The sequence below is a fragment of the Macrobrachium rosenbergii genome, chromosome 11, assembly GCF_040412425.1.
Source record: "Macrobrachium rosenbergii isolate ZJJX-2024 chromosome 11, ASM4041242v1, whole genome shotgun sequence".
NCBI lineage: Eukaryota > Metazoa > Arthropoda > Malacostraca > Decapoda > Palaemonidae > Macrobrachium > Macrobrachium rosenbergii.
Genome location: NC_089751.1, coordinates 301445 through 327330, shown reverse-complemented (window position 1 = coordinate 327330; position 25886 = coordinate 301445). Strand labels below are relative to the sequence as shown.

At 36.3% G+C, this 25886-nt stretch overlaps 1 protein-coding gene across 2 annotated transcripts in view; it reads left to right on the top strand.

Moving 5' to 3' along the window:
• The window catches only part of mGluR (metabotropic Glutamate Receptor), a 1154435-nt gene that overhangs the window by 986807 nt on the left and 141742 nt on the right, over window positions 1-25886 (top strand). For both annotated transcript variants that reach the window (XM_067111043.1, XM_067111042.1), the window contains exon 7: window positions 20990-21121. In XM_067111043.1, the coding sequence (XP_066967144.1) occupies window positions 20990-21121 (132 nt within the window). The remainder of the gene's footprint in view (window positions 1-20989; window positions 21122-25886) is intronic.

Genomic DNA, 25886 nt, shown 5'->3' with positions numbered 1-25886 from the left:
GTCATAAATTTGAGGGTCCTTTTCGTGTTATAGAAGTATGGAAGGGGAATAGATTTGTTGTTGTAGAAGAGAGCACGGGTGTGTCTCGGTTGACACGTATATCTAAAATTAAAAAGACAGGTTAATGGGAATCTTATGGGTTAATTACTGTGTTGTACTGTGGGTATGATAATATATTTTTTTGCTTCCTTCTCTCTCTCTTTCTTTGTTTTTTTAATGGATTTTAAATGGGCATGACTTGTAGTTTTTTTTAACTGGGGAGGACGTTGGTCCGTAGAGTTATACAAATCTTTAATTGTCCGAGTTCAGTTTTTGCTCTCATGTGTTGCAGTACTTAGTTGAAATTAAGTGCAAAATACTGTAGTGTTATACAGATATATGAATTTCTTTTTTGTTTGTTTGTTTTTTTTCTTTACCGTTTCAAGATCGGGTATCTCAGAGATTCTTTCTTTTGTTTTTATGTTGAAGTCTCGTATTCACATGACTTTGGGAGTCGGGCCATGGGCTTATTTCGTAGTGAGGTTAGGCCTGTGTGTTATCACGTAAGAATATTATGATATGTAGTTGTCGTCTGACGCAATAGAATAAAGTTTTGTTACTTAGGATTTTTTTTTGGGGGGGGTTAATTAGCATATCGGACGGAATCTGTCTGATCTGTTACGGGTTTGGGCAAATCAGTTAGGGATTAGGATAGGATTAGGAAGACTTTTTAATATGACTTCCAAATTTAGATTTTTCAGTCCTCTTCTAGAAGGAGTAAGAGGCTTGTGCCATTGGTAATTGTAGTTGTTATGATCATAGGAGCAATTGCTAGTATATCAATTGCTATTTTGCTGAGACTTGAGCAGGTATCAACAGTATTTGCTAACCAGGGCAAACCTTTGATGACTTTACAAGATATTTTACCTCTCAGATGTTTAGAATTGCCTTTAATGGATTCAGTATATCAGTAGGGTTCTCAGGTAATTTTTTACTGGGAAGAATTTGTATGGGTAGTATCTTAAAATTAGTGTACCTGATAGGGGCTTGATTGTGGAAATTCCAGTTAGTAACCTGGAATCGTTTCACAGTTTTATCAAACGACCTTTCCTTAGTGATTTTAATGGGTCAGTTATAGTATGGCCTAGGGATTAGACTAGGTACCCTTTTGGGTTGACTGTCGACATGACCAACTTACGCTATACACCACTTCCTCACAGTAGTGCCTTATGAGTGACTTCTATGAGCCTTAACTGATACAAGTTAAATATGGGGGCCGTCTACGGTACGCCTGCGCCATCATGAGAGGATCCAGGGGTTTTGGAGAGATGACGGGCAGGATGTCTATAAATCTCTGTCGTTGTTGGGAGACATCTCTTTGGCGCAAAGGATTCGTGGGCGCCGCATTCAACATGGGCTTGTGCAGTCGCAAGCCGTTCAGCATAGTTGGATCTCCAGGAGTTCAAAATGTGAGGAAAAGCGTGGGCTTGTGCAGTTGCAAGCTGTCCAGAATATTTTAGACCATCAAGAATGCAAGATGTGAAAGTGATGCATTCTACAATGAACTGTGTATTGGAATAACAATCATGCATACGAGACATATAATTTTTGTATCTAGTGCATATCATTTGCTATGAATTTTGGAGTTGGCCATTACTGAACTTTCGATTGGACAATTATCATACCTGGGCGGGGAAGCCCAGTGGTTGGAGGTCTGAGCTCCTATTAAGTCTTGGACGACTTTGAAGAACTATATGCTGGCCTGGCAGAGGCACTTCTGCTGCAAGTGCATTTGCATTGATGTTGGAAGTTTACACCGTTAGATACAGCGAGATATTTGACGCATGCATTTGTGCTTGCCTGACGATGATCAGGATTTAAGTGTATTGAGACAGTGTGAGTGCGTATGTGTATTGCACTCCCAAATGGTATATTATCAGAGGAACAGTGACTCATGGCAGGACATCGCTTTTGGTGGTTGGGTGTGTTTTGCCCTGTGGGTGTTTAAAAACCACCACTATGACGATGCTTTATCTGTGGCCATAGGAAGTGAGTACCTTAACTCATGAACACATATCTTTTCCAGACATTTTGGGGAAATACCCAGTTGTGCTGCAGTGAAATTCCTCTGCGTCTCCATTATGCATTTTCCTGTTCAGTTCTTCATTGTACATTTTCTGTTTTGAATAGGAATGTCATTTAACATCATTTCAGGTTTTAATATATATGTTTCTTTCAACAGGAATTTTGGCTTCGTCTTGTGAGGACGAATATTTTAGAAGTGGTGTTTATTCTTTTACATACTATATGACATTCATTGTGGTCTAGAATAATTATGATTTTTTTACTTTGTTTGGTGACCAGGGTGTTAGTCACTAGTATTGGTTGGTCTAGAATTATTAACCTGAGTATTTGTGAATCAGAATTTCCTCTAGTGATGATTTCCATTTGTAGGGGGTGGAATTCACTCCATTTCATGATCGTAGCTTTTGCTGAATCACTTTCATTAAATTTGCAAATAAAGTCTAGTTTTGTATATCAGTGTTTAATTCCAGTAGGTTCAGTGAGAGGTGTTGACGAGGGAGAAGGAATTTGCTGACCCAGGATGGAGCCATCGCTACCAGAGCATCTTAGGAAAGTAAGATGGTTGATTCTGTTCTTAAAACAGATACAGCAATAAAAGATGACCCTATTTGACCTGTGGATAGCGCCATTTAACATATATACTCAATAAATACTCATAATTTTTAAGCTCCAATGTTTACTAAACAGCAACGAAGTCCACAATGGGTGGAACCGTGCCAAATTAAAGTGTGTAAGAAGATTCAAAAGGGACAAACAAACATTGACAAAAACCACTTAATACTTAATACATAAACATTTGTGCTGAGATTAAAACTATTTATGATATTGCTTTGAAACTTAAATACCCAAGGACCTTTGTAGATGTAGCATGGAAAAGAGCCAGGAAAACATTTTATTTAACTATTTTATTTAAACTTGAATTTAGTAAGCATAATATTCTCAAATTACCATATAATGAAAGGTTTATACAAATTCCTAGAATTTTAAAAGCTTTTCAACATAAATGTTGTTTTCAGTAATTTTAATGTTATATATATATATATATATATATATATATATATATATATATATATATATATATATATATATATATATATACATTTATATACATATATTTATCTATCTGTCTATCTATCTATCTATCTATCTATCTATCTCTCTCTCTCTATATATATATATATATATATATATATATATATATATATATATATATATATATATATTTTTATGATATTGCCTTGTAATATGTATATCATCCTATGGTTTTGATATATTTACTCTTCTATTTCTCATTTGTTATGTGTAATAATAATAATTGTTGAAATATCGTATGTAGCATAATGTCATATCTAAAAAGAATTAATGATTTAGGTAACTTAACAGCATAATTTAGAATTAATAATACATTTTTAATAGTAACATAGTATGTGACCTGCATTTTGTCCCCTTGCAACAAGTGTTCTGTACTCGTGATTTCCTATGTCGTGTTTTGGTTCAGTTGTTGTCGCAAGAGATATTGAGTTGGCAAGCAAGGGAATGGCAATCGAGTCTTGTAAGGTTTTGTGTTATACAAGAAAAAGACGAATGATTTCGCATTGTTTCATGTACTGTTCTGGAAACCAACTTTGGTTCTTCGTCTTTGTTTTGAAAGCTTGCCTTTTGTGGCTGGCCATTTGCCATCTGTTTTGATTGTGTTCAGATGTCATTAAGAGCTTTGTCCCATACGATTTTTTGTTCGAGTCACATACACCTTTTTGAGAGTAAATGCACGTATCTCTATCAATTACATCATGTTTTGTAGGATTGCTTTACTCTGATCATGTATTGTTCTGACGTCGTCTGATTGTTTCATTTCCCACTGGAATCATAAAGTTTGCTCATTCTGATTTCAGAGACCATTAGTGTTGGTTCCCTTTTGGTTCCGTGTCTCTCTCTCTCTCTCTCTCTCTCTCTCTCTCTCTCTCTCTCTCTCTCTCTCTCTCTCTCTCTCTTCAAAAGAGAGAAATTATTAATGTAAAGTTTTAGTGTGGTCACTGGTATTAATCTTAGTTTTTGAGATCTGAATATAGGAAAAGTTGTTTTGGTGCCATACAAAAAAGTGTTTTTTATGAATATCAAGCAGCTGCAATTCTGAGAAAGTTTTCACAAGCTTGTGTAAGGTAAAGTGAATTTTACTTATTATTATCATGGTATAATAAGGTGAAATTTTGCCTTTCTGAAATTATTATTAATAAATCTTTTGTGTATTTTTGTGTGTTCTTGGGTTTGCAATCTCTTGATTTTTCACATTTTACATGATGGTGATTTAACATTTATTTACCTAGCATTTTAAATATTTCTTGATAACTTAACATTACAGACTTAATTTCATTTTCATTTACAAAGATTTTCTTTTCAAATCTTGAGTAATTCTTGATAGTTTAAATTTTACTTGATTAACTTACTTTCTTGATAAATTAAAGTTTTGTGATTTAGTTTTGTATAATAATTTAACTCAAGAATTGATTAAATTTTTGTGTTGTTTTCAAGTAATAGTAAATTTCTCAGATTGTGAATTCTACTTATAAATTTTGAATTTAAAAATAATTCTTTTTTATTTGAAATTTCTAAAAACGGTGTTTCATTTATTGACCACCAGTGAATAGGATTAATTGTGTGCATAAGACAAAGTGATAAACATGTTTTGTTCCTTTAGTTTTGCTGAAGTGAATTAAGGCCAGGGAAACAGTTTAAGATGTTTGATGGAGTGATGTCCTTTTATTCTAGTATATTTCTTGTTTAATTGTTGATACCTCACACTTGTTTGAATAAACTTAGTTTTATTTTTCACTTGATTAGTGAGCTTTTTAAGGGATCACTGTTACCTTTAGAGTACTCAGTCGTAATTTTTATTGCTATGAGAGTTCAGGTATCTGGCTGAAGTGAGGCAAATTTTTGAATTTTGAGATTAATTGTGTAATAACCAGGTACTTGGAATGCATCGTGACAATTCGTATATATATATATATACACACACATATATGTATATATAAAATGAAGACAGGAGCAGACACTCAAACAACAGGCAAATTGGAGCAACAGAAAGCCGTTCTTTCTTCTTTATCCATTTATTATTATGCCGACGATTCGTATCTCTTGATACATCTTCCACACTGGAAAAGCGATGAACTTAAACAGTGATTGTGTATAAACACTAAAAGGTATGCACATTATATACTCAACACCATGTTAAAGGACAATTAAAAAGAAAAAAAGGACAACCTTAAAAACACTTGAAAGATATTTAAAGAAGTATTTAAAAAGGAACAGAACACCAGAAGAAGGCCAGGGCCAATACGAAAAAAACAAAAAAATAAAAATACACCTACCCACACCGGTAGTGTAAAGCAAACTGACACAGGCAAGCAATACAAGGTGGGGAGAGAGGGGGGGGGGAGTATAAACAAAGAGGTTACAGCAGGTAGTTAAGCGATGAACAGCTGGGTGGAAGTTGGTTGGTGATTAAGGGCAGGGACAGTTAATCTCTAGTAATGCTGCTCAATTTAACAAATCAGTCAGAACCATAGGGGGCAATAAAAAAGACATAGAATTACTAGAGACATTCAAGGTAATCAACCCCTCTCTCCCCTATTTTTACGGCCTCCCGAAAACACATAAGGATGGGATTCCCTTACGCCCCATAATATCTAGCAGGGGCTCTTTCATGTACAAATTATCAAAATGGCTCGCAGACTTGTTATCACCCTTTCTAGGAACCTTCTCATCCTCCCACGTCAAACATGCAGAGGATTTCATACAAAAATTTAATAGCTTAAACATCCCCTCAAACAACATCAAATTGCTCAGCCTAGACGTCGAGTCATTATTTACCAAAGTCCCGATTGCCGACGTGTTGTCTTTCTTAGAGAGGAAGTTACAACCATATGAAGACCATTTTCCTCTTGGCATAGATAAAACTTTAAAACTTATCAACCTCTGTGTAACTAACAACGTGTTTTCTTTCAATGGTAATTTTTACAAACAAAAATTTGGCTGTAGCATGGGAAGTCCCCTATCACCCCTTCTAGCAAACTTGTACATGGAATATTTCGAAACAGAACTTTTGTCGTCTATCAAACCCCATAATATGGTCTGGCTTAGATACGTAGATGATATCTTTACTTTCTGGGACAATAGCTGGGGGACTTTAATGAATTTTTAATAGGCTAAATTCGCTAGTTCCGACCATAAAATTTAAAACAGAATGGGAAAAGGACGGAAAACTGCCGTTCCTAGATGTACTGATCATAAGAAAACAGAACAGGTATGCATTTACAGTATATAGAAAACCCACCTTCGCTGTCTCCTACATTCATTTCTTAAGCTACCACGACGTCTCCGGAAAAATCATGGTAGGGTGCAACTTATTCCTCAGAGGACTTAGGATATGTTCAAATGAGTACCTGGATAAAGAATTTAACATGATCCGCCAACACCTAACGCAACTGCTATATCCACCACACATTATCGAGAGGCTATTAACAAAGCGAATAAAATATACTATAAAGGTCCACTCACAACAGACAAATAGATTTCAACAACAAAATAAAGCTTCCGTACGATGAAAACATCCAAAAGGCCTCCGAGCAACTCAGGCCTAACAATCCTTTCATTTTCCATTATCCCAAATCCATCGGGAGTTAAACGTTAACGTATACTTAAATAACAAAAGGAAGAAGCCGGGTTTACAAGATACCGTGTAGTAATTGTCAGGACATCTACGTGGCGAGACAGGTAGATCGCTCTCGCAAAGAATAACAGAGCACAAAAGATCAGTACGTTACGCTTCGGAGAGTTCGGGAATTTTCCTACATATCAGAAATACAGGGCATGTCATTAACTGGAGTGGGGCAGAGTTGGTTTTCAAAAGTAGCTGTCCGTACAAAAGAAGGATGCTGGAATCTGCTATCATCAATCAAACCAACAATATGAACCTGTCAGGAGGACATTGGAAATCGGATGACATCGACACCTTAATCCTCAAACCCCTCATGAAGAAGATGACCCAGGAAACGCGACCACCAGATCCATCGCCAAAATCAGGGAGCTAATGAGGCCAAAAACCACTAGGGAATTTGGCCATTCTCCTCCTCAAGAAACGCCACCTCCATAACATCTGAGGCCTAGGGCCACACCTTTATGTTTTTGTATATATACCATTGTAACTTTCCACCTGTCCATATTCTACCAGTGAACAGGGGCACAGAAGCTAGTGCCCGAAATATATGATTTCAACGTTTAAATAGTGTTTCATGGGCCTTCTTATATTCATATATATATATATATATATGTGTGTGTGTGTGTGTGTGTGTGTGTGTGTAAATTGTTAAATGTGGGGCTTGGCTGATAAGTTTATTAATTAATTAACATAATTTATGAGGCCCTGAGTTGCCAATGACACACGTAACCTGCCCTTTAAGGCTAAAAGTTAACCTCAAAGACAGACAATTACTTGATTAAATAAGGTCGTCAGTCAGGGGAAAAAACAATACAGGGAATAAAGGGTTACTCTGGAACACATGGATTACAGCAAACCCCCCCCCCCCCCACTTACTTCCCAATTGGTCCCAACAAAGAAAGAGTGTGCGGTTAGCGTGGAAATTACATGAACTTTCGCCCATGTAAAGTTATAACACAACGGATGTCTGTACTACTATATACCATACGCAATTTAGTACTGGTAAAAGCTATTTCTCTTCCGAACAATGAGATCGAGACACAAGGCTGCCTGAAATTTACTTACTTAACCTTCCCTAATTCCTACTTATTGCACGGGAATGGTTGAGTGTCGCTAAGCAATATTAATTATTCTTACACTAGACCATGTTCTCGTAGATGGTGGCCAAGTGGTAAAAACAAAGGAAAATTGGAAATACAGAAAGAAATACTAGTGTGTCAACAAAAATTTGACAAATTTCAAATTTACCATTGACGTGAGTCACCTGCACATGCAACTGTTGATCAGAAGTCTTGAGAATAGCCGTTCGCTTCACTAATACCAATGAAACAGTAAGAGGGCAAGCACAAAGAATTAGATATACATATATATATATATATATATATATATATATATATATATATATATATATATATATATATATATATATATATATATATATATATATATATATATAATATATATATACATATATATCTCAGCAATAAGTCACCAAACTGCACATGACAAATATATACGTAGACAATCACATGAAAGATGAAAATTAAAGACCAGGTACCAAGCGCTTTTGTGCATTGTGTACACTTCTTCGGGGTACAAAGTAAAATAAATAAATAGAGACATAAACAAGAAAACTTCACAGAACAAAGATCAAAGCCGCTAACAAGCAAAACATCATTACTGAATGTAATCACTAGTTTGAAGAAAACAAATTGTCACATACCAAACAAAAAATACTTTAAAAATACTCAAGAACTGAAACTACAGTTAGAACTGGCTATTGCTAAAAAGTGACATTGTACTTCCCTACAATTTTATGAACAAGGTAACTATCTAATTTAAAAGGACCCAAACTGATATTCGTAAGTTGATCGTTAAAATGCTTAATAAAGGCAGATTCAATTATATTTCTTTTAACAATGTGGTTACAAAAAATGATCTCAGATGAATTTTTCCAGTCTATAAAATGGTTAAAATCATTCATATGTACAAATGAAGGACTTGTCAATTGGCCTGTTCGAAGTGCGTAACGATGCTGTTTTAGACGGTAATTTAGTTCTTTACCAGTTTGACCAAGGTATTTATTACTACACCTAGCAAAAGGAATCGTGTAAATACAGCCATTAATTTGTTTTGGGGAGTTACGAACAATGATATTCTGAAGTGTCCCTGAATTCTTGTAAACAACATTTATCTTGAAAATTTTCAGTAATTTTTTAATGAAACAAAGATTTACGCTGTATGGAAGTGTCAAAATATTTCCTCTCACAAAAGGCTCCCTATTGTTATTGGAATAAAAAATGTTTCTAGCTTTCTGTAAAGATTTGTCGATTAAAAACTTTGGGTATTTTAACATAATTCCTACGTCATAAATTTTACATAATTCCGAGTTTAAGAATTCCGGGCTGCATATCCTTAATGCCCTTAAAAACATGCTGCAAAAAAACTGAGAGTTTTACATTAACCTGGAGATCTGAATAATAGTGGACATAAGAACAGACGTTGGTAGATTTCCTGTAAACATCAAACGCAAAACTTCTATCCCTTCTATGAACCAAAACATCTAAAAACGGTAATGAACAGTTATTTTCCTCTTCAACGGTGAATTTAATAGAAGGTACCAAATGATTTACCTTGTCCAAAAAACTGTTCAAATTTTCGCACATGGGCCAAACACAGAATATGTCATCAACGTATCGAAACCAATGAACCCCCTTAGGCAAAATAGCAGGCAATATTTTTACTTCAAAAAGCTCCATATATACGTTGCTAAGAACTGGAGAAAGGGGATTTCCCATAGCCATCCCAAACTTTTGAAGGTAATAATTTCCGTTAAAAACAAACTTGCAATCTTTAACACATAATTTTATCAATTCTAAAATTTTGTCTGAAGCTAAAGGTAAATTATGCCTTGTTAATTCGTCAGCTAAAAAGGCCAATAAGTCGTCAACTGGGACATAGGTAAATAAAGAAGTTACATCAAAACTAACCATTTTAAAGTCGTAATTTATGCGAGAGTTACTAATTTTAAAAAAAAAATCTGTATTATTCTTTATATGCGATTGGGATATGTTTCCGACAATAGGCGTGAGAATCCGAACCAACCATTTAGACAGTTTATATGAAACGCTACCAACAGAACTGATTATTGGGCGGACAGGATTACCAAACTTGTGTGTTTTAATAAGACCGTACATATATGGTAAAGTTGCACACTGGGAAGAAAACTGTTTGATTAGAGCATCATTTCCTTTTAAGACACTTTTTAATTTCTTATTAAAGTTACTATTAACAGTCGCTAGGAGATTTTTTCGTAGTTCTGAGTAAGTTACCTTATCTGACAAAAGATTACACATTTTCTAACATAATCATCTTTAGCCATTATCACCAGAACCTTGGATTTATCAGCCTTCGTAAGATGCAGATCATTATCATTTTTCAAGTCATTGTAACATTTGATAAAACGTCTAGGAACACTAGTTGGTATTGGTTTCGACAGGGCACCGTAAACAATGCCTTTACAAATATTAAGCTCATCACTAGACAGACTACAGCCAGAGATAAGAGAGATACTGTGAGAGTACGAAGACATATCCAAGGATGGCCTGAAGCACAACCTAACGAAACCAGCAAAGCACAAGATTCAGCACCACATAAAGACCGAAGGTCCCCCGATCCACTTGAGATTGAAATGGCTGGCCCCAGAAAAACTCACCTACGCAAAGAAGGTATTCAAAGAGATAGAGGAAGCAGGAATATGCCAGAAAGCCTCCAAACCATGGGCATCACCCTTTCAAATGGTATCAAAATCAGATTCATTCTGAAAATTGCAAAAATAATGAGCCCTATGTATGAATGTCGCAAAGGAAATAAAAAAAACAGTTAAATTGGGCAGAAGAACAAGAAAAAGCATTTATATTAGCAAAAGAACAATAACCTCTGCAACAACACTAATATTTCCTTTACCCCACAGATCCCTCACTCTAACGACCAATGCAAGCAATACAGCGATTGGCGCCATATCTGATGGTCGTCATCCATTGGCCTGCTACAGCAAAAAGCTAACCGTAGCAGAGCAGACATATTCAAAGTTCGACAGGGAGCTCCTTGCAGTCTACAAAGTAGTCTGCCACTTCTGCCACATGCTTGAGAGATGACAGTTCGTGGTGCAGAGACGCATGGTCTTTGTGACAACAATGGTACCTCTGAGGAATATTTAAGCATTCCATCACCATTAAATACTTGAAGGGTTCATTGAACACCTTGGTGGATGCCCTCTCAAGAAACTGAGTCAACACCATCCAGCTTGGGATAGCCTATCCGGAGATTGCGGAGGCACAGAAAGATGACAAGGGCCTGCAGTGAATACGACGGATCAACCCTGCCCTCACCTGTCAATCAACAGCGGAACGATGGCCATCATCTGCGAGATGAGTGCCTGGTCCCCTTGCCCATACCTGCCAGAGGGACTAAGAAGACCTTTCACTCTCACCCACAACCTATCCCACCCATTGTGCCGATCAACTGCCCAAACCATAGCAGAGCAGTACATCTGGTGGGGGATGAGGAAAGACGTGAAAACGTGGACAAGAGAGTCATCCCGTGCCGGATGTTAAAAATCATGAGACATGTTGAAAGCGGGATAGAAGAGTTCAAAACAAAGAACAGCCAACTCGCCCACATATTCCCGACAAAGAAACTAATATATGTAGTCATGGGCAACTCTTCTGTCCATAAGCCCAAATTGTAAAAGAATGGTTCTGAGAGCATCCACACGTAATCAGAATCGAATGGCTAACACAGTCACCTGACTTAAATGCCTTTGAAAGTCTCTGGGGCTATGTAGCTAATAAAGGGGATGCAAGTAATGCCAAGACCAGGAATCACGTAACAAGACTTGCCAAGTCAGTCTGGAAGTCATTTAATCCTAAACGGAACGAAACAAACATTTGTAAAATGATAGAGCGTTCAATGTCTAAGAGGTTATATGTTATTGACAATAGGGGTTCATACTTGAGCAGGGTGGGACAGGTGCACGGATCTTTAAATTCACTATATTTTGTATTTTTATGTAGTAATGGTATGCACTGCACTCATTTGTTTATTTATCTACTTATTTATTTACATTTATTTCTATAGGAAACATATAGGTCTGTGTGAAAAATGTTATATAGATTGTAAAATAATATACTCTTGAGAAAGGATAAATATATTTATTCATATTATATTCGATATATCATATACGTAATATCTTCAAGTAAGTAAGTATACCTTAGTTTTACCAGACCACTGAGCTGATTAACAGCTCTCCTAGGGCTGGCCCAGGACAGTGTTGTAGACTGTCGCAGCAATGCTGAGCAAAGAAATACATTTGACTATAATCAAAGAATGGGAATATACGAGAAGAAAGCAGGCAGCTTCCACACCAACAAGCTCGCTCTCTCTCTCTCTCTCTCTCTCTCTCTCTCTCTCTCTCTCTCTCTCTCTCTCTCTCTCTCTCTCTCTGTTTATAATATAAGCATTTGCTAAAACCAACAACAAAAGGGAAAGTATTAGAGAGAATTTTTGCTGATAAAAAAAAAAAAAACAATGCACTCGTGATCTCCTCAGTGAGTCTACTTTTTGAGTGATATGTGAGAGACGGCCTCGTGAAAGTTGCCAGTTACTATTTTGTAAACTCTTGTCCGAAACGCACTGAGAAGTGTGCCAGGATTTTCCGGAGTGGCTGTACCTTCAATTTCGTTACAAAACGTCTGAATAAGGCTTTTGGACTCAGAAAAGCCAAAGATATTCACATAACCAGGGCAGATAAAGCTGATGTTATTGTTATTTTGAATTGTGTTGACTGTGTTGATAAAATGAAAGTTCGGTTAAATGACTAAGATATACTATATATGAACAGCTGATTTCTAACCCATGCGAGCGTGTAGATGCAACATTTCATAAACGATTAAGACAGATATTTGGAATAATCAGGATATGGTAAACATGTTTAGTACTGTAAAATGCCAGACTTCCATGTTTGTATGGTGCTGTTAAAACGCATAAGGAAGGACAACCGTTATGACCTATAATTAGTACTATTGATTAGGTGTCTTATAAGCTGTCTAAATTCCTGGTAACTTTACTGCAGCACTTATAAGTACAATATATGTTTCTCATCTTGAAAATAAATTAGATTTTGTAAACAGATTAATCAGGAAAACACCAAAAGACGATGAAGCAATGGTAAGTTTGATGTTAAAAGTCTGTTCACTTATGTACCTGTCAACGACGTCTTAGATTTTTTTAACCGTGAACTAAATAAGCATGTCATATCTCTGCCTGACCATGTAATTTGAGAACTAATCAGTGCTTAACTTGTCTTGTTTTTAATGGAAAATTTTACAGACTAAAATTTGGAGTGCAGGTGGGTAATTGCTTGTCCCCGGTAGTATCAAATATTTATAAGGAGTGTTATGAGTCTAGAACAGCTAATTCAATTATGGCAGATATTATTTTCTGGGTGAGGTATGCTGACGATGTATTTGCTCTACTGAAAACTTGTACTGACATTCAGAAAATTTTAAGATATCTCAATAATTTAGTTCCCTCCATAACTTTACGGTTGACAAAGAAGACAATGATATTATTTCATTTTTGGATGTTACAGTAGTGAGGTCAGTTGTTAGTTCCAGCTATAAATTTAGAATACATAGAAAACCAACAAATAACAATCTTATAATTAACAATTACTCCTCCCACAAAGTAGACGTAAAACTCTCACCATTAAGAGCTATGTTTCTTAGAACACTTAATATTTGCAGGTCCAGAGCAATGTTCAAAATAACGTTAGCAAGAAAAACATTTTACTCATATGAGGAGAAAAACAGAAAACTGAATTTTGTACCTTTCCCATACCGTCCCACATTAGAATCTGTACCCCTAAGGTTACTTGGTTTTAGTGCAACTTTTTCATATCCTAGCACCATTGGTAAAACTTTTATTTATACTAGTCCAGAAAAAACAATGAAAGAATTATTTATAACATACCAAGCAAGTGTGGAAGTTCTTATATAGGACAATCTGGCAAGGTACTGGAAAAATGCATTTTGAATCACAAGTAAAACATAAAAACAAATAATACAAGTAATGCCTTATGTGATCACAGCAGTAATTATACTTTACCAATTGACTAGCTCAGGTCAAAGATTTTATTTAAGAGCACAGGTTTTATTGAAAGAAATTTGATAGAGACATCTTGCATTATCGGCTGATTTATATAAATTAGATCCTTTTATTTTACATGTTATGAGACGTGAGTACATATTGGATAATGTTATCATTAACTATCATATATTGTACGTTCGTTTATATATACTTACTGTATATTACCTCACTTGATATTTTGGTAATTTTCAAGTGTTCAACTGCTATTCTTATTTTATTGTATTCTTTTACCGTTGTATGTTTTTTTAATGAACACTGCTAGTTTTTGGTAACGGTACTTCATATGTTTAAGATTATAGGCCTTTCTTGGCTACATAAGTCGTAAATAATTTTTCTACCCTTGTTAAACGCCCTGAGAAGAGTTCCATTGGAGGACGAAACTGCTGGGCATATTCTAACCAGTTACATATTTCATTTTCCATACATACATACATATATATATATAACTATATATATATATATATATATATATATATATATGTATATATATCTGCTACTTCGGGAATATCTCCAATGGGGAATTATCACCGAAGGGGAATTTTTAAAGTGATAAATGGATTGGTACCGCCGGGTCTTGATCCCTCAACGCAGTACCTTCCAACGACTCCAGTCGACGGTCAAACCACTGAGTCACCAAGAGTGGTGTAAGTTAATGCCAAATCTTCCATACTTATTTACCCATCGAGAGCAGGGAAAATGTACACAGCTTCGGCATTAACCCACCTCCACCATGATAGCTCATTGGTACATTTGGAACATGCAGCTCTTATTATGAAATTTTTATCACACCGTGATTTACATACAATCATGAAGCTACAAATGTCATTTAATATCCAATTCACGCTACTTCGGGAATATCCCCGATGGAGAATTATCATTGAAGGGGAATTTTTTAAGTGATAAATTGGTCGGTACTGAGAAGGCTCGACCCCTCAGCACAGTACCTTCCAACGACTCCAGTCCACAGTCAAACCACTGAGCCACCAAGAGAAGTATAAGTTAATGCCGAATCTGCCATACTTATTTACCCATCGAGAGTGGGAGAAATGTACATAGCTTCGGCATTAACCCACCTCCACCATGACAGCTCATTGGTAGGTTTTTATCACACCCTGATTTATATATAATATGAAGCTACAAATGTCATTTAATATCCAATTCATGCTACTTCAGGAATATCCCTGATGGGGAATTATCACTGAAGGAGAATTTTTAAAGTGATAAATGGATTGGTACTTCCAGGTCTCGATCCCTCGACACAGTACCTTCCAATGACTCCCGTTAATGGTGAAAACACTGAGCCACCAATTTCGTGTGTGTGTATATATATATATATATATATATATATATATATATATATATATATATATATATATATATATATATATATATATATATATATAAAATATAAGAAGCCCATAAAAATGCTAAAACGTAGAAAGTTAATGCTGTATTTCAGAGATCAATTGTCTCCCTCTTTAGGCAAGTAATGAATGAGTGGAGTTGCAGAAAAGTGGTCTTTATACCAAAAGGTCCATAGGTCAGCCGTTACTTAACTCCAGTTGACAATTTCTCTTTAATCTTGTAATTGCTGGTTGGAGGAAGATTTTATCTTTAATATCTGAGTCCCGCTTCCTTTTGAGAGGTTCATCATATTTCCTTGTTTAATCAAAGCTGATTCTACCATTTGGCTTTTGAACCGACAATTGCTGTTATAAATTATATGTGGAAAAATTCCAGTTTATTCTGTGATTATGGTTATTTATGGGGTTGAAAGTAGCTGAGCTCTGTTGTCCATGCCTAACTGAACGTTTATGCTGTATTAATCTCTAGGGGAGTGATTTACCTGTAAAACGAATATAAGATTGGTCACTGTCGAGGCAAGGAGTTTTGTAAACTCCTGTGTCTTTAGGGACTGGCTGTTGTTGGACGTCAATCAGGCATTTGGCTTAGGTATTTGGGTAGGTAAAGGAAAAAGGGTTAGAGTTTCCAAGTGTCTGTGTCAACATCTTAATGCTGTCCAGGTGTGGGATTTTGATTTTATTGCTGGGCGTCTCTGAAGTCTTGTTTTGAGGGGGACTGTAGAATATTATCTTTGCTTTATGGTTTGCTTTCTCAATTATATAGTCAGGGTACTTTAAAGATGACAGCTGCTTATGGATTAGTTCAATTTCCTGTTCCAGGAAATCCTGGGAGCAAACCCGTACGGCTTTTAAGAATTAATTGCTGGCTATGCCAATCTTGATAGAAAATCGTGAATGTATGAAAGTGAAAATGCTGGTTTTCTGTATATGGTAAATTTGTATTCTGTAGTGTCTCTAATTATTAAAACGTCAAAAAAAAAGGAACTTTGTTGCCTGTTTCCCATTCAACTTTAAATATGATGTTAGGCACTAATGAACTCAATTTTGAAAGAAATACATTGAAATTGCCCGACCTATTATTCCTAAATGTTAGGATATCTACACATCTCATCCACACCATGTCTTTAGTTTTTATTGTATTTATTATCAGAGTTTCAAAACATTCCGTTTATAGATGTAACATTGCTGCCTATAATAGCTCGACTGATTCCAATAGATTTTCCCATAATTTAAATAACTTAATAAATAATAGCACTTTAAACAATCTTGAGCACCAAGGTAAAGTTTTAAGTTTATCAAACACCCCCCTTACCATAAAACAACACTTAATTTTAAACCTTGGTTTATGCTTTGCCCTCATCCCAGACCGGAAAAATAATCTAGGTTTCATAGGTGCTTTTGACAAATTCATATCTTATAAAAATTACAGTCGAGCAGAGATATGTTTAAAAGACATTTTAATTAATGCAACAGATTACCTTAATAAGAAATACCCTACCCCCCATAGATTTATGAAAGCCATCCGCTCGCTACAAAAATTAGATGTAGTGATAAGTAGATACGACAAAGACGGCAAAATCGTGACCATGGACAAGGACTTTCACCTAGACAAAATCAACCAACTCCTTAGTGACACTTATGAAAAATCCACTCCAAAACTTCCCCGCAGAGATTTTTTTTTTTTTTTTTTCTAGAAAAGTAAGATTAATTGGCAAAGACAAAAAAAGCATTGAACTACTGGAGAAATTTAAAGTTACTAACCCAAAACTACCTTACTTTTATGGCCTTCCCAAAACTCATAAAGATAATCTACCATTCAGACCTATTATCTCATGTGCCGGGGATTTCAATTATAAAATTTCTAAGTGGTTAGCCGGCCTCCTTTCCCCTTTCTTAGGCACTTTTTCTCCCAGTCACATTAAACACTCTGTAGATTTCAGTCACAAATTCAAAGAAGTACATATACCACTTCACAACATAAAACTTTAAAGCTTAGATGCCGGAAATCACAAAAATACTAGTACAGGACGTTTACAGTTTTTGATAGAAATATTAGCCCCCTATTCAGATCATTTCCCACTAGCCCTAGATAAAATAATAAAGTTAGTTGAATTATGTGTGTCAAATAACATCTTTTCATTTGGGGAGTCATTCCACATGCAAAAATTCGGGTACAGCATGGGCAGCCCTTTAAGTCCTGTTTTAGCCAATCTATACATGGAATATTTTGAAACTATGATAATAAGTGCAATAAAACCTTAAGACATGCTGTGGACGAGATATGTAGATTGTATCCTAACATTTTGGGATGATAGGTGGGGCAATTTCAACTAATTTCTTTCAAAATTAAATTTATTAGTGCCTAGCATCAAATCTAAAATCAAATGGGAAACACACAACAAACTTACCATACACAGAAAACGAACATTTTCACTTTCATACATCCACTATTTCAGCTGTCTTGACATTTCTATCAAGATTGGCATAGCCAGCAATTTATTACTAAGAGCATTACGGATTTGCTCTCCGGATTTCCTGGAAAAGGAAATTGAGCTAATCTATAAGCAGCTGTCATCTTTAAAGTCCCCCGACCATATAATTGAGAAAGCGGTCCACAAAATTAACATAATCTTCTACTGTCCCCCTCAAAACAAGACTAGAGAGATGCCCAACAACAAAATAAGAATCCCACACCTGGACAGGATTAAGACGTTGAAAAAATCCCTTGCCTCGACTGTGACCAATCTTATATCGGTTACACATATATATACTCACAAACGCTTATGGATTTATATATATATATATATATATATATATATATATATATATATATATATATATATATATATATATATATATATGTGTGTGTGTGTGTGTGTGTGTGTGTGTGTGTGTTTGTGTGTGTGTGTCAGAGTGGGAGGGAAAAAATGAACATGTAACCGCACCTTCATGACATAATAATTTTATATCATTGTTAGAATTCTTGGCCAGTAATGAGACTCGAGGGCATAATACTACCAGCTGTATAGGCAGTGTAATAATTATTATTATTATTATTATTATTATTATTATTATTATTATTATTATTATTATTATTACACAACCTATATTATTATTATTATTATTATTATTATTATTATTTTATTATTATTATTATTATTATTATTATTATTATTGAAAGTACTAACAATGATCGTTGTATCAAGATTATTTATTAATTTTTGCATCGGCCACAAAATTCAGTTATCATTGGCGACGATGCATTTCCTTCTTGACTTATCCTCCTAAAATCATCCAGAAATGTGAATCTTTCAATACAACAACGAATATTCAACCATCGCCTTTCAAGGTCGAGAAGAGTGGCCGAGAACGCCTTAGGCATTCTACCTGCCAGATTACGATTCTTAATGGCCCAGGAGACTTAAAAGCAACTACCACAGACCTTGTCCTCAAATGTGTTTGCTACTTTCACAACTGGTTTATAGCAAAAGTTAGCACAGATTATTTGGCACATGGCACAGCAGACTATGAGGATTTGGATACTGGAAGTATACAACCCAGTAGTTGGCAGAACACGTACGGGCTCTTGTAATCTGCAAGACGTCTCTCTTCAACCAACTACAGCGATGTTGCTGCTTAAATACGGGAAACGTATGCAGATTATTTTGTAGAGGAAAGGGCGGTCCTTGGCAAATGAATATTGTTAGGGCAAGTACCTTGCAGTGTGCTGCTGTAATCATTTTTAGTCTTCTGTAAAAGAAAACTATTGAGATGGCTATCTGTCTGTCCGTCTGCACTTCTTTCCGCCCTCATCTTAAAAACTACTGAGGGCAGAGGGCTGTAAATTGGTACGTTGATCTTCCACCCTCCAATCATCAAACATACCAAATTGCAGCCCTCGAGCCTCAGTAGTTTTTATTTTATTCAAGGTTAAATTTAGCCATGGTTGTGCGTCTGGCACCGCTATAGGTACCAATAACACATGCCACCATCTGCCCGTGGCTGAAAGTTTCATGGGCCGCGGCTGAGAGTTTCACGGGCCGTGGCTGATAGTTTCATACAGAATTTTTTACTTGTTTTATTTGCACTTCCACGTATTGGTCAGTTACACCATTGTCACGTATGTAAGCAATAATGAAAGCTGTAACTTCGTTGAAATTTGTATCCTTGAAAAAATAGTCATTTCATTTGACCCCTTGGTTTTTTTTTATTTAGCATAGGTTCTACTCAAAATGCTATGATTTGTTCAAAATAGATACTCAAACAACAATAAATAAGGCTTACCACATTTGCTGATGAAGCTTATTGTTACATCGCATAATCGAGGATGATAATTATCATCTGATCCTGCTCCACTTCGCCGGTAAATTATGTGATTGGACAGTAAGCAACTTTTTTGTCCACTGTCCAGGCCAGTAAATTATCCAGGACAGTTCACTAAGTTGGCATTTACACGGGGGTATTTTATTGGCCTCCAGCTACTGGCGCCAGTTAACTGTCCCGTGTAAACGCACTTATTAGCAAGTATTGAAAATCCTAAAGGTCCAAGTCTTAATCGTAACAGTGCCAGAATTTCAGACACCATAACTAATTAGAACAGGGAGATCACGGAAAGAACCAGGATGAGTGGAACGACAAAAGAATTGTTCGGATCTGGAAATTCCTAGGCTTAGAAGGCAATGCCCTGCATGCGTATGTTGAAAGGGGAGAGAGAGAGAGAGAGAGAGAGAGAGAGCAAACATGAACTCGTAATTGCTCAGGTTTGGGACCAGTCTCAAGGCATCAGTTCGAAGGAAGCGATAGTCCAGACGAGAATGCGGTGCTAAAATTAGTCCCAAAATTTGATGAGAGTGATAGAACTAAATGTTTCATGTTTTTTTTAATATTTAATGAACAAAGCGAGTTGTCCGAAAAGCATGTGGACTTAGTATTTACTGTCAGTCGTATATAGTAGAGCGCATTCTCAGCGCATACAGGTTAGTACCAGAGCCATAACGCAAGAAATTTCGAAGTTTGAGAATGGGTGAGAGTAGTAAATATATGGAGTACGGAAAGAAATGAGTAATTAAATGATTAAGCCCAATGATAGAAGATAGCTTTCCCGACCATCTTTAATTAGCACTATTGCCATGGGAATATTCTATTGGAGCATTTAGTGTCTGCCTCTTAATAGCTGAAAGGTCTTAGTCACTTTGAAAAACATCGGGGCATGCTCTGAGCGAAAGCTATATTAATTTACTTTGAAGTGGCAAACGTTTTTATTCCCGGTACCATAAAGCTATCGAATGATCTTCCTGATAGTGTCCTTGGTGTTGGTGCTCGTAAGTTTATGAAGGGTGAAATACTACCTTAAAATGTCGTGCGCCATTACCGTCCTTTCTCGTATTTATATAGGTCTTCCCGTACGTCATATCTATGTCTTTTTTTATATATCCTTATTTACTTTTTCTTTCTTATTCCTGCTATATTTTCGCATATGATCTTTCCATGCCGTTGAAGCTAGTATTCGCAGCCGATAATAATAATAATAATAATAATAATAATAATAATAATAATAATAATAATAATGGAACATCTGTTCTCTCAAGAAAATTACTCATTGTTTGATATCATTAAAAAATTTTTTTCCCTGTAGGTTGTTGGACGGTGGTACAGGAAGTTACATCTAAACCTGAGCAAGGTTTCGTGGTCAGGAAATTCGCCCACTGTGCCAACGTCAGTGTGTTCAAGTCCATGCCAAGTGGGAGAAATCAAGATAATGCAACAGGTAAATTTAAAAGCTCTAATATTTAAAAGTTGAAAACTTATGAGAAAATTAATTTGATCATTCCACGCTAATTAGCATATTGCATAAGAGACAGAAGATGCCTGTAGGAAAAAATCGCAGCATTCATTATTTGTTCAGTCAGACGAAAGTGTAGCCATTATTCAGCACTTGTTTTTTCTACCTACATGTTCCTTTGTTTTAAGCCAGAACTGTCAATAGAAAACCAAATGAAGTACGAAATCTTTTAATTACTAAAATCGTGCTTATTTGTGAGGTTATGTTGACTAAAAAGCAACATGCCTTTTGGTTAACAGAGCATGCTGGATCAGACTGCTCAATAGAGACTGAGTTCAAAATCAACAGTATATTACAAATTTTTAAATACGCTTTGCTTCCTATTCAGTAGGGAAAACTGCAGTTACCATAGCGTAACGTTTGTTATTAATGTAACATTAGCTTAGTCACTTCTTCCCTTACGCAGTCCATTTCTAGAGTAGACCGACTTCACAAAGCTGTAACGAGAGGAGAGTAACCTCATTGTATAACTCAGTCTCACTCTGCCCCTGATAACCATCAAGAATGCTTGCTACGCCTATTTGGATGGTGCAAGCTTCCGATACTCTGAGAGAGAGGAGAGAGAGAGAGAGAGAGAGAGAGAGAGAGAGAGAGGAGAAGGGCGGGATATTTGTGCTTTCAAATCTGATGAAGTTTTACCTACATCTTACCAAATATCCAAATTGGATGATTGACCTAGAGGTATTATTTATTTTTCTCTGTTAACGATTTGCTATTTATATGTATTACTAGCTGACCTACCTGGCGCTGCCTGGGAAAACTCTGATGGACTCAGAAAAATTTTCCTGCACTTCCTAGAACTGACTGTCCCATTTATCCATGAATTACTGTGCTGACTATCCCTTTTATCCAAATATTACTGTGCTGACTGTCCCATTTATTCAGACATTACTGTGATGACCATCCCATCTGTTCATGTATTACTGTGATGACTGTTCCTGTTATCCATGTATTACTGTACTGACTGGCCCTTTTATCCTGGTATTACTGTAATGAGTCCCATTTATCCAGTTACTACTGTGGTGACAGTCCCATTTATCCATATATTTCCGTGGTGGCTGTCCCTTTTATCCAGGTATTACTCTACTGACTTTCCCAACTATCCAAGTATTTCTCTACTGACTGTCCCTTTTATTCAGGTATTACTGTGATGACTCTCCAAATTATCCAGACATTACTGTGGTGGCTGTCCCATTTATCCAGACATACTATGGTGACTGTCCCATTTATCCAGGTATTACTGTGGTTGCTGTCCAATTTATCCAGGTATTACTGTGCTGGCTGTCCCTTTTATCCAAGTGGTATTATTGTGGTGACTGTCCCATTGATCCAGGTATTACTGTACTGTCTGTCCCTATTATCCAAGGATTACTGTACTGACTGTCTCTTTTATCCAGGTATTGCTATGGTGACTGTCCCTTTTACCCAGGTATTACTGTGGTGACTGTCTAAACCTTCTTCTTCTTTTGACCTTATTAATCCCACTGTAAAGCAGGGTCAACCGCTTGAGTCAACTTTCTCCATTTATTTCTCTATCTTGCATCTCCTTCCCCAAGTCCCACCTCACCCATATCCCTCCTTACCACATCCATCCATATTATCCGCTGACATCCCACACTCCTCCTCCCCATCATGGGCATGTTCTTAGCTCTCTTGATTGGTTCCACTTCCTCTCTTCTTATTACATGGCCATAGTGTCTCAGACAAGCTTCCCTAGCCGTTTCCTTTATATTACACATACCACACATTCTTCTTATATTTTGGCTCTCCCTCCTTTCCGGTAGTGGTATTCCAGCAATCCATCTCACCATCCTCATCTCATTTCTTTCCAACAGTCCCTCCTCTTCCCTCTTAAGTGCCCAAGTTTCTGCTCCATACAATAGTGCGGGCCTGATAACTGTCATATAAATCTTTATTTTGAGCCTTAATGGCATTTTCTTGTCTAAAAGAACTCTCTGTATATCTCACTGCTTTCTCAGTATCTCCCGTCTATGCTGTTATTGATCCCAAGCAGTTAAACTCATTGTTCTGTTTTAGCACCATGCCATCTTCCACTTGAATGTTTACTTCTTCATGTCCTTCTTTACTACTAATCATTAGCTCTGTCTTTCCAGTGTTCCCTTTCAATCCAGTATCAGCAGACATCAGTTCCTACAGTTCTTCATTGTTCTTTAGTTCTGATGTCAAAGTGTCTATAACGACGAGGAACAAGAATGGACTCATTATCTTTACAATGACATCAAATTCCTTAACGTAGAATTGTGCATAAAGTTACATGTACGGCATCTATGAACTTGGTCAATTCGTATAATAACATAATCATGAATCAAACAAAATCTTTCACTTCTTGGAGGAATGTTAGGCAATCAGTATTTATTGTTTTGAATGGATAAGTGTTGATAAAAGACAGAAATTAATATATATCATTCTAAAGGTAAAAACGAAGAACAAACGAACGAATTAATGAGGAAATTTGAATTTGAACGAATAAAAAAAAGGAAATACTGTACATGTTGATGTGGTTCTTAGCCAGCTGCTACTTAAGGTACAGTGCCTGTTTGCTATATAGATATTAAATTATTAACACAATTGTAATTTTAGACACAGAAAAAGAGCTGCAACTGTTTTTGGTTTCCTTTACGTGTTAACGAATGTGTTTCAGTTTCTTTCGACGTTTCTGAGGGAAAGGGTAGACCAAAGTCTCAATGGTCTAATATAGAAATTTTCGATAAATGGTGATTTTTCAGTGAATTACGTACTTACAGTAGATAGATGATGGTAATACCTCAAGGTACTTAAGAATTTGTATTTTATTGGCAAGGTATAATTAAGATATGTTTGGCTTAAGATGAACACTGAAAAAAAATGTGGTATTTTCATCACGAGTAACTTTTTAATGATGTGGTAGTTTTATCACAGAAACCTTTGGTCTGTTGTTTTTTACCATGGCGAGGATTGTAAACTACATTTAAACCGATATAGGTTTTCAATGCTGATTTTATTGAGGTAATAAACAATTATTATACTAATAATTTTCATAAATTATGATAAAATTTCACATAAATTCTGGTCAAAAATTGATGTTATAGGGGAATTGGATTTATTGTATAGGTTACTCATACGTCTGGCAGCGCCAGGAAGAAAGGTGGAGTGTCGGGTGAAAAATGAGAATAAACTCAGAAAACTGAAGGAAAAGGCGACGTAAAAACGAAAATTTCATTTGTTTTGTCTGTGTCTGTATGTTTGTCACGGGATACGGATTTAATTTTTAGTTGAAAACCTTTCTGGGGTGACGTAGAGGCTGTGTGCAAAATTTTGTCTGGGTCTGTCAAGTGGTTTGGATTTCTATAGAAGCAAAACTAATATACAGACATTCACTTTCCTATATATACTATAGTCTGTTTTTTTCCATCTGTCCACCCACCTGTGGTGCTCGTGCATGGTAACACTGCGTCCCAGGCTTTAAATAGTTACGGTATGTGTAAGTTTTAGGTAAATAAAAGGAATCTGGGTGTACATTTGCAACTGAAAAGTGTTTTAATAATTGACTGTATGCGAATTACACCGTTAATATTCGAAATAGGATATTATTATTGTTGAATGCAAGCCAGACGCAGTGGCGGGAAAATTGCTTCTCTCGCTGTTCACTACGGCAAGATGCCAACTTTATTGGATCACACCTACTCTGCTACTAAGCTATGTGTTACTTCATATAGTATCTGGCTAAAATGCTCTTTATAAAAATTAAAAGCATATAATGATATACTTACGTGTAATGAAGTAACACGTAGCTTAGTAGCAGAGTAGGTGTGGTCCAATAAAATTGACATCTTACCGTAGTGAACTGCGAGAGAAGCAATTTTCCTGCCACTGCGTCTGGCTGTTCCATTCGCCACCCCGAAAAGGCCGATTACATTCAACAATAATAACAATATCCCATTTCGAATATTAACGGTGTAATTCGCATACAGTAAATTATTAAAACACTTTTCAGTTGCAAATGTACGCCCAGATATCCTTTTATTTACCTAAAACTTACACATAGCGTAACTATTTAAAGCCAGGACGCAGTGTTACCATGCGCGAGCGCCACAGGCTAGTGGACAGATGGGAAAAAAAACAGACTATAACTGACAACATGGCGCTGCTCAGGAAAACTCTGAATGACAACCGATAAACTCTCTCTCTCTCTCTCTCTCTCTCTCTCTCTCTCTCTCTCTCTCTCTCTCTCTCTCTCTCACTTTTTCCCTCTTTCTACTCCCTAACACCCCCTCTACTCTCTCTCTCTCTCTCTCTCTCTCTCTCTCTCTCTCTCTCTCTCTCTCTCTCACTTCCTCTCCCTCTCATCCTCTCATTCCCTCTCTGTCACCCCTTCCCAACCCCCACCCTCTTTAGTGCCATTAATGTCTTACCCCCACAGACCCCCACAGTATTCTTTTCCAGATAGTAAGTCATATGTATTGTGTACCGAAATTAGGTATGATAAATTCGTAACATTACTAAGTCTATGGGCATAACCAGCCCCATTTTACTGGGCAGAACCAGCCACGTTTCAGGAAAGCCCTTCCAAGCACACGAATGAAACTAAAATGTGCGACTATTGATCACAATTCCACCACAATCAAACTCACAGGAATCTCTGAGGGAGTGGAACAGGAATATGGTTACAGGAATTAGAACAGGTATATAA